The 11,283-nt window shown below is 39.1% G+C and overlaps 1 protein-coding gene across 1 annotated transcript in view; it reads left to right on the forward strand.

The window, feature by feature from the left end:
• Positions 1 to 2,817: 2,817 nt before the first annotated feature.
• The window catches only part of T265_09012 (hypothetical protein), a gene marked incomplete at both ends in the record, with an annotated part of 137,165 nt that continues 128,699 nt past the window's right edge, over positions 2,818 to 11,283 (forward strand). Inside the window, one exon of the mRNA XM_009174973.1 lies at positions 2,818 to 3,170. Within this exon, the coding sequence (XP_009173237.1) occupies positions 2,946 to 3,170 (225 nt within the window). The remainder of the gene's footprint in view (positions 3,171 to 11,283) is intronic.

Below are 11,283 nucleotides of genomic sequence, written 5' to 3' on the forward strand. Positions count from 1 at the left end.
ATAACAGTGTTTGGTAATGAATACTAAATATATTCAAGCTAGTCTGAAGCTTCAGGAGAGTTTTTGCTGCTGTGGAAGGTAATTTTGTCGCCTTAACTCTATAATTCATCAGGCTAAATTTGGGCGTTATTCATCCTGTGCATAAGATATCCGTAAGAGATTTGATAATCCATTTGAACTAATCTCTTCGTTTTGTTGTGTTCAACGGTTTGAAACATTTTAAGCTGAATAAATCCTCTAGTTTTCGGATATTTTTTGTTTCCCAAGGCATTGATTTTCATTACTTTTGATTACAACCGAACAGTAGATTTCGTAGTTAAGTACCGTAGATATCCCTAATAGAGTGATTGCAATCCATACGTTGCATGAATTGTGCAATTACAGATCGGCAATGAGCTTCTCCACGCAGCCAAATAAGTGCGGTAAGCTGCCGTTCTGAAGAAAACAGCATCATAAAACAATTTTATCTCCAAAGAATTGGCGTTTAGAGGAGACTTGGGGTTGTACGAAATATCTATCAGTTCAGATGTTTGCATCCGACTGCTTGACTTTCTAATTGTACCAAATGCTGAGAATCAGGTTGTTACTGGCGAAGGTGAAAAATCATCCCCAATCTACTGCTCCAAAAATTTAGCGCATGGGCCAAATACCAATTTGTGTGACATTTTCGTTTCCAGGATAAAAACGACAAGTCCCAGTAAACAATGTTTCCAACAAAGGTGATAACTGATTCACAGAAACCATACATCTTAATTTTTCTACGTAGCATTATTGAAACCAGATCTACCGTAGAGAGGTTGAATAACAACGCCATTTCAACTTTGCATAATAGTATAGTATGTTGTGTAGTGCAACATAAAATAACGATATATCTTTTGTGAAACACAGGAGCGTACAAACAGTGTATCCTTCACAGTCAAGGAACTACGTTAATTTCGGAGACCTCCTACCTGAATCAGGCTTACAACAAGAGTGATATATTTCAGCTTGAATTATCGTATTATCAAGTGTGCGTGATAGCAACGCTTGAAAGCTGTTTTATTTTAATTGACGACACCTTGCCTTACCTGCTGCAATTTCAGTCGGTGGCCTTAAGCATGCCCTGATAAACTCAAAGTATACATGTTCTCCAACCTTACCTCTCCCCGGATAGATCTGTTCCGGGGTTGGTCGCCAAAATGTCTGATGCACAATAAAAGTGAGGAAACCTATACACCGATCAAGCAAAGGCCAAAATGTTAGGGTCACCCGTTGGATAGGTGTTCATTTCTAAGGTCAATTATTTCCCATAGTACCTTTGTTGTTTCGCAACATTGCCCTCAAAAGATGGCCCTGGGACTTTGATGCAACAGGGGCGCACTTAAAGAAACACGGATGTATAAAGCAAATGATGTGTAGAACAGAGGATATGGACAAAGTACAAACAGATGCTACATTCTTTCCACGAAAGATGATAGAAAGGATGACTAGTTGAAAATACTGGGATTCAGCCGAACCCCGAACGCTAGTGAAAAGTGGCCAAAGTAGTGTTCGCGTTCTGTGAAGCTCATGAATGCAACGTTATGAAGGATAACGGAACAGTCACAGGCTGGCTGGGAAGAGTTTACACTGTTTCACAGAATATACCTATATAGTCTCCACAGACGAAATATGGTGAAATGGCCCGAAAATAACTTCCATAATATAATACGAAAAGATAGTTTTTTTTATCGTTTTGGTTGAATTAAATAGATAGTTTAGCTGCGGCGGTTCTCAGCGTTTAATCTTGTATTGACGTTCCAACGCTTTTGCAAAAAAATGGATGTGACGTAATAGCGCGCGTAATATTCTAATGCCAAACCAATGGGAGCTGCTTTTATGCTGTCAACTAAATAAATATATATGACTGTTCACTGCCATGCATTTGGAACGGACGAACTAAATGGACGAAGCATATTCACATCTTTTTGTGAGTGAACGAATTGGACACAAACAAATACCTGTGTTCTTGCCACCAAAGAGCTTTTTGGTTTACAGAACAACCGACTACCACTGGAATCTTTGTGGTACCGGCATGTGCAAATGCCTCTCAAACCGTGCCATTGAGATAGTGAAAACGTATGACAGTCCACTACAAGTACCCCTTCTTGCGACCCTTCAGGTAGGCCTCGTCACCGCGTCTTAATTATTCTTGCTCAGAATATGAACACCAAATTGAACGAACACAGTACTGGGACTCACTTGCAAACTGAGCAAGTGTTGACGATCCACTGAAGTGGAACTAAATTGAATCTATCATTCGTGATACTCTTTCACTTAGTGTACTGGAGGTGGCTGTCTTGCATTACCAGCAAGCCCAGAATTAGATTCGCATACTTGTTGCATGCATCACGGATTATCAATGAGACAATAGAATACAGCATGATACAGTCACCCTACAGTCGCTGTAAGCATTCATCGTTATATGTCTTAAATGTTTATGTGTGATGAATGGAAAAGAGTTGTTTCTAAAAATAAAATACCCTAATGTCCGAATAAGTATGGAGACCATATTTTCAGAAGATTAAATCCCAGTTTATGAGGAGTGGAATGTTGTTGTGCGTTCATCTTTTATCAGCGGCTGGGGACTGCTAAAGATGCCGTCTAATGGGAGGATAGCTCAGGGGTTTCTTGCGTTACTAACCATGGTGTTCTGGTGGTATTCTTGCCTATGTATGTTGACATATTACGTCCATGCCTCCTACCACCTTTGGACCTGTGCAGGCCACCGCACACCGGAACACACCGTGCGTTAGCCGTACGGTGGCACAATTCAAAACCGACCAATGACGATGGAGCCTAGCATCACACCGCAAGCATCACGTATGGTAAACTGAAATCCATAAAGCTGGTGCAATAAGCATATAAAATTTTTGCAGCCTGCCAGTGACACCCTCGGACAAAACTTTACTTCGGCACTGTGCGCCATGCGAGGCACACGGTACAGTGGATTCTTGTTCCTGTGTTTTTTCCTCCTTATCAACCAAAACTGTGTGGAAGGCTTTGATAAAATTTTTGCCTTTGAAAATGAGGCATCCAAAGATGGAGATCTGTCCATCGCGAAAATGCAATTACCAAACAGCCAAGAAGGCTTGTTGTTCCAGCTCCACACTCCCATTCACATCTATGGACAAGCGATCGAGAAATTCACGGTAGGTCCCAGGGGTATTCTTTGATTCGCCACATTGGCAACAAAGGTTATTGCCCCAAATTGATCTCAAATTAAAATCACTTTTTTGTTCGGGTTCCTCATTGTTGCTGGAGAGTTCTTATAAACAAAATCTCTCCTCCATAATAAGCCACCTCAAAAGTTGAAAGGAAAGCTATATTGTTTAAAAGCGTAACTTTCTGGAGAACATTCATTGATGAGTTGAGTTTCAAAAACAGCTTGCTTTGAAGGTGATCCTACCTACGTACGCCTTTCTGCAGGCAAATATGATTTGAAATACCTTTAGTTGTTGTTAGTTTATCATAGGTAAAAAATGACCAACCCGTGATGATTGAGTTCTTGTCCATGTAAATACGCGTAAGTATTGCTTTCATTTCTATCATCAAAGTAAAAAGTTGGGGCGACTACCAAGAAGGTCATTCCTTGGAGTTATGGATTGCCTAAGGGTCTTGAAATTTCTTCGAGGCTAACCGAGTATAAATGCTACCTTATATCCAATCTTCGACAGGACGATAACTGCACTGTGGGGTTTGCGGATATCCGCTTAAAATAACGTTTATATATTTATGCTTGTTAGGATTGAACATGACGAAGGGTCTGATGTATGATTAAGAACTTTCCATGATTCTGTTTGGTTTAATGCTACTGGAGAAGTTTCTGAAAACAAAATCTACTGTCATCCTCATGAAACGTGTTTGTTTTCTATTGGCACAAAATTTCCCTGAGGAATCTGAAAATAGATCAAAGCGTTTTGAAAAACAAAAGTCTAACATCTTACAAGCGAACATTCCAGAATATGGTGGCTTTTTATGAAAGGCCTAATATTCTGGATACTTTTTGGAACGTTCACGAAACAGTACTCTATTTCATCCACGTAGATTTCCGCAGCATCAACTGAATTGGGATTCTGTGACGCATTCCAAGCTAAAATGTTTTTAAATCAATTCCTGTTCAGAAAATTTTATTCAATAATCCCATTGTAACTGAAGCATTGGAGGTTTATCATCTACGTACGAAGATAACTTTTGTGAAGTAAATGTTTGTTTCGAAGTAATAGGCTGACGATAAGTTACTGACAACAATATCATCTTGAAAATATCAGTACGCAGGTCCATCCTGTGACCTACTGGCGACATCCATCTCATACAAAATGAATTTTCTGTAACCAATTTGATCACTATTATTGCTGCCGTGCATTCTGGCGGGTCGCAGAAGAAAGGGTCTTGAACATGAATAACTCTTCCCGCTCATATTTAACGCTCCATAGCTCTTGTTTCCGCACGATCTACATTTGTATCAGTCGATACGTTGAAGTCGACAACTGGTGTGTCTCTGGAAGAACAAATCTCTCAATGTCCATCATTGGACCAACTTTTGCAACGTGATGATGCAATCCTCACGAGATCTTAATGTGCACATCGAAGAGCTAATACAAGCATTTAAGATTAAGTTAAACGTTCTTCATGAACGGCGCAATTCATCAAGATTTGCTTTTCAAAGCGTTTCACTAAACAACTGTGGTGAACAGTAACTGTTCTAAAAGGGCAAATTTTCTAACAGGTTGTTCAGTTCAGTTGGTGGGAGAAATCAATACTGCTTTGATGAAGAACGGAAGACCGTGAAACAATATAGTGTCCTTGAGGCAAACGTCTTTGTGGATCAAAATTAATGATCTCCGCAACTAAAGAAAAAAAAACTAATGATAAACACAAACAAAAAATTCAGATTGCATTAAGGCCGCGTTTTGTAGGATTATCCTCCTAAACACACAGCGGTTCGCTTACCCTTTGTGTTGACGGGTATACATCATCATTAGTTTTCAACAGACTTAATTAGTCGGTGTGCGCAAGCCCGCCAGAGGGTATTCTGAAAGAATTGAAGTAATCAAGCGTTCAAAGTGGTGTGTTCTAGGACACGTTTCTCATTAATATTTTCCTTTGATTGGGTTGTACATACTTTGTCGTAATTTTTGACCAAATGTTTTGATAGTGGCCTTTACAGTACCGCAACGCCGAATGAATAATTGTGGTTTCAGTATGGTTACGTTCGATTTTTCGGCCTTGATATCGTGTATGTGATTTATAGTGCTTTATTTTTCATTTAAATTGTCCGTCTCATAACACTGTGGAATTCCGGGCCTGTGTAGACGTCTGCCATTGTCACTTTCCAGATTTGGTTGCTTCCTGTCACAAGCAGTTTAATTTTTGAGGTGTCATGGTAAATTTTACTAGTGGATTAATTTTACGATATAAATGACTTTCAAGTCAAGAACGCTCGGACGGTGATCTTTAAATACCATGGCAAAAGTTTGTTTTGGGTCTGGGATGTCGCAAGCATGAACATACTTTTCAGCCAAGGTAACTATTTCGAGCTTCTCTCTTTACAGGCATCCCGCATCTTGCGATGCAGATAAATTTAGCATCAAATTATTTCACGCTATTACTGTTCCCAAACACAGTTGCGTACCTGCACTGCTTAATAAAGACCAAGTTTGTGTATTACTTGAAAAGGGACGTACTATGCTACAGCTGTGAAATACTACGAGTGGAATGGTCCTGGCGATATATGTTAGAACCATCTGACGACAATCTTGGTAGGAAAGACGGCTTCCTGTGACGCACATTAAATAACTTGCCTCCGCGTACGTAAAGATCATAGTGTATGAATCTATAAATAAAAACGCCTAGCCAAATTCTAAAATTACACAGTTGAGAATGCTGCATGGAAGAACATCAGGTTAGTTTATTCCTTCGAGGTTTGCATTGAATTCAAGAACCAAGGGAACGAGACCTACGATCTGGAACATTCTTTTAGTGTGTATTTTGATCAACATGCAGAACATTGATCATACGCGGTCCTTAAATCCGCAGCCTTCCATACATGTTTCCCTAGACTTGAAATTTCGAAAGGTAGTCGGCTAGTTCCACAAATAAGGTAAATCCTTCACTACTTTATGAGCTTTGGAGACATATGAACAGCCTCAATCAGAGATACTTTGAGAATTTCCACACCTCCCTATTCGATTTGGACATGTACTTTAGTGATTTGGTACTGACAGATTTAAAATCTGCCCACAAGCAAACACTCAGGTGAGAGTTTTCTTAACTACGGACATCATAGTGTACACAACCTTATGGACCGTGTTCAATAGTGACACTGGATTAATCCTTGTACATGCATCTGTTAAGTGTTCACTCATATCATAACACTCATATTGTAACACCGTCTCCGAGCTTCGACGGTGTTGCACTACCACATGATTGACAAGTATGTAACAAACGCAAGGCCTCTGTTCCATGCTTATGTGTATGGGTGTAGTTGATCAAGACATTTGACCACATGATAATCACCGAGGAGTTTTTCTTCAGTTTTTAATTGTCACCATGTCTTGGCATCAGTGATAAATTGCGACTAAGCTCTTCAAATGTTTACCCTTAAGCTTGCAAGCTTTAAGTTGGGGGTACCATTCCGAAAACAGTCAGCGTCTTTATGCGAGCGAGCAATAAGATTTGAGGAACGCTAAGTATTATTGCCAGAGTTCAAGTCTTTCATTGTGCTTTACCTATTGACTTTATTTCCGCTGCTAGCCAACGTTATCTGGTGGGTGTACACGTGTTCCTCAGTACATACAGAAATGTTGAAAAAAAAACAGATTCTATAAAAATGTGGAGCATTTAGTGTCGTGATTGTAGCTGAGTGCGTGTGTTAAAATTCTGCTTAATCAAGCTTAACGGGTGTTCAGAATGAGTGAATGAATGAGTGATTATACTTTACATAATTTTTCAGGATCTCGCTTGCAAATTGAGATGAACTAGCTAATTATACACACATTGCCAGGTTTGTGTCGAATGTAATGCGTGGACCATTCAAAACATTTACTTCAGCTTGAACTGATGCCCGCTTTGGTACAACCCACATCATGACATAAGATGTACCCTAATTCCATAATCGTGCTACAGTTGACTACCAATCTAGTTTGACGAACAAGATGGAATTCTATTTTATGAAGCATTAAGATCACCTAGATTGCTAGGATTTACGTCGGCTTTATTATTAGGATAACTCACGAATATTACGATTGGAGTGCGTCAGTCAGCGTGATTGATACGCCTAGACGAATAATGCTTCTCTGACAAAGGCACACATCCCAACATTAGGACCAAACAAGAGCATGGCTTCAGCTTACATTGCCAGCATTACATTTTAAATTTTATTAACCAAAAAATGTTTTCCGATTTTTAATTTTAACCACTATGAAAACCTAACAACTCAAAGGCATTTGGAGCTAACCGTAGCAGCAATCTGACTGCAGCATTTAATACCCATTCATTTTCAGATCACTGCAATTCCTCTAAACTTAGCTCGGCGACCTAACCTAAAATCAACTACAAAAAATGACTGATGTAAGAAGGATGACGCTGAAGTGCCATTTTTCCGATCAAACTATGGTTTTGAAGTTGTCACATAAAGAGAAAAACAAAAGCAAAAAAGCCATATGACTTGCTTCTCAAAAAATCTAGAACGATATAAATAAAAAGGTTCATATTGGTGAAACAGTTTGTTAAGCAAGCAGGCTAATGTTGTGACCAAAACTATCTTGCGTGCAAACACCGATCTATGACCAAGAGTTAATTCTGTAATGTTGTATGGACCTTCCAAGTAACAGAATAAAATGTGCATCAGTTCAAGCCACTGGAGACGGGCACTTTGAGTAGCTGAATCATTTTCCTCAGGCCAACACGACTAGTTAGTTCGTCGTCGTCGGTTCTCTTTGGATATTTGTTTTTGAATTATATCAGAAATAAACACTATAGCTTGGTTCCTTGGACTGTCATCAGCTCCTAACATCACCAATTCATCCAAAAAAATGTACAAATTCTTGATATGCAATCCTGAGAATCAATGACTCGTTTTATGTGCTGTTGATGTCTCCGCGATCTTCATTTTTGCTATGAAATGTGGCCAACAACAATCACAAATTTGACAACATTGAGTTTTCAACAATCAGTGCTCTAAGACGTTAAGCTTATCTACGCAGAGCAAAACCCGTGTGATGAACGTGATTTTTATTCCAAACTGCACCGCAAGCTATGTTCAGTTTATGAAGCAAATTTCTAGGCGAGTGTTTCGCAACTAACGTTTTATTTTCCACAAAACAAACCAAAAGAAAGTCGGGCAAACTAGGCTGTTTCACGTTACTTCATTACTCCATTCGCTATTTCACCGGAAAACCACCATACTTACACGAACTGTTGAAATTAAGGCAACAGGAACCGGCAGTGCTATCTATTCGTTCTTTCCCTTCAAAGAATTTTGGACGCGACAGGACATTGCATCTGGAAAAAGTCTAATTCATCAGTCAAATAGGGTACTCCTCTCACTAGTTCACAGTTAGAGGTGGTTTTAGTCACAGGGTATACCGTAGGTGTATTTTGTTTCATCATAGCCAATAAGATATTACAGACTGAGAGATAAAAGCTGAATGATTAAGTATATACCCTTGCGTTGAATAGTTTTCAAAGAACTCAGGATATAAAAGCAGCGATGTCTTCTACTAAGGGACCAGTGTATTGAATCTTCTCAATTTGGTTTGGTAATTTGCCATTCAGTCTGTAAAAGTCACATGTGCATTGCTAGATGGTACATACTTAACTTTGAATTTCTAGAAAAAGCTTTCGTGAAGGCCACAAACCATACTCAATCACAAGGGTGGTCTTTTACATTCAGATACGGCAATAAAATGTCAACAACTAAATACGAAATAAGGTGGATATTTTAAGAGTTTTCTCTTCTCAAAAAACATTCTCTGATGAGGCACAAATCAGCCTGCAAACCAATAGAACGTCTCAATACAATTTATAAGTATTATGTACCTGGAATTATTTTTACGGATTGTGCATCACAAACCAGACGGCGAATCTGCACAGAAATTTTATTCAGAAGCTTGTTTGAGGCGTCTATTACAAAACTGTGAAGTGCTCAGTGGACTTTATCATATAAACTTATCGTAAATGAACGCCTTTCAAAATTTCGTCAAGTTGACCTGTGAATGAACGCTAAGAAACTCATCTCAAGACATGTATCCGCCTTCCGAGCCAGAATTCTAAACGGTCGCGAAAAGCATAGTGACTGCTCTGGTTTCATCCCACGTATGAATAGTCGACACCTAGCGCCTTAGATAAATCAGATCACTACTTTTCGTCTTGTTACAAAAATAAATTTTCCACCATATTTCCCCTGTGCATCCAAGCTGGCTGACACTCAGTTCGCACGCATTTTGCACATGATTAAACTTTGCTGATTTTTCTACGCCTGTGTAGAGTACAATCTACCAGAACAGGTATGCTTTGTTTTTGTGAACCTTGACAAAAATAAATCAGCTTCGGCTACAACACAATAAATCACATTAAAAAATCTGGTTTGTATTCATCGTACTGATAGTTTTCCTCCTTCGTAACAGACTGTCCATCCTGCTGTAAAATGCGGGATGCAACCTACGCAAGGTTGCATTTGGGTGCACCATCCATCCACAGATGAATCAAAGGTTCTTCTTCCACTTAACTTCTGACAAGTCAACATAAAACTCTGTCCCCATAGATTTTAAGTGCATCCATACGTACGCTCAAGGGCAGTTCCAAAGTTTCAATATGATTGGTGTTATTGCTTACAGTAAACCCCCCAGAATGCCATACGGGTTGGTTGATTATTTTTGCACGTAGCTAGATGTGCCGCAGAAAGTTCGAACGAAAAGTTCCAAGCCCGATAAAAAAAGGAATAAACAACTGTTTCTACCTATATAATTATTTACAATGTTAATTGCCACAAAATACCAAGGTGCTTACTATTCTCCTCATCTCTTTACTTGGCAGTTTGGAACTATCAAAAAAAAGTTCGTTGTCATCAGAATTTCCTATGGACTTTCACGGAAGAGATTCTGGTGAAACTTGTAGCATGAATTAAACATAGAAAAACTGTTTGCCACCAATGACAGGTTATAAGGCCTCATAGTATAATGCCGAAGTAAGAATGCCAAAACCTCATTACGCAAAGGCGACTTTTGAGCTTATGACAAGTATGATGTAAAGAGGCTATTTTGAAGGTCCGATTTAAGAATAAATTTCCAGAAACTGATCATATTTGAGTCTCACATTGTTGAACAATACTTTTCTAAACATCCCGCGCAAGACTTAATTCCTTGCTATTCAACAATTGTCAGACTTATCACGAACTATTTTCAGCAGTGTATTATAGTCCTTTTTATTTTGTTCGTATATTTATTTTGACAAATAACCTATTATCAAATGAAACTCCTTAAAACACATTATTAGTTGCTGCTGTAAAAAAATTTTAAAGAATGGGAGGCTTAGAAGTGTAAATTGTCAAGTTCAATATTAAGTCAGATTGCAGTTTGCACTTTACACCAACTTTACACAACTTTACGTCCGACCTGGAGACATTATACTGAAGGTGCACCACTCGTCTAGCCTCACCCCGTTTTTTTCACGTGATACCCGGACGACCATCTTGATGTGGTTAATTGGAATGGCAGCAGGGTACAAACTACGTGGTACAAAAGCTTCTAATTAGAAAAGATTCAAATGTGATAGATAAGTTTGCACAAACCCATCCCGGAATCAGCCAGGCCCTTCGGATGGCATTAAATTGGAATTTTTTTGTTGAATTAAGCAAACGAATTATTTCGACAAATATACTCGTTTGCATATCAATTTGGTTTTGACGGCCAACTTGCTGAGAACCTAAATGAATTTCTCGTTTATAGTGTTCTTAAGCAATCAAATGTGCTGCGTTAAATCGCCTCATGTTTCAGTTTCGATATATCGTGATAGGTTGCGTGGACGTAATACACTACTCATAAAGCTGCTGAAAACTCCTCAACAGCCCTCGACCGGTTTTGTCCTCCCTGGTGCTCATCAGGTAGGTGCAGTTCCCAAGTTTCCGGGAGGAACTTGGACGGATTTTGACAAATACGTTCATTTACATATCAACATGTTTTTGACGGGAGACTTAAAACATCATAAAGGAGAGATTCAGCTTGTTTCCAGATGAGTCCCGTGTCAAGACCAAATTGATATGCG

The sequence above is a fragment of the Opisthorchis viverrini genome, assembly GCF_000715545.1.
Source record: "Opisthorchis viverrini unplaced genomic scaffold opera_v5_249, whole genome shotgun sequence".
Classification (NCBI taxonomy): domain Eukaryota; kingdom Metazoa; phylum Platyhelminthes; class Trematoda; order Opisthorchiida; family Opisthorchiidae; genus Opisthorchis; species Opisthorchis viverrini.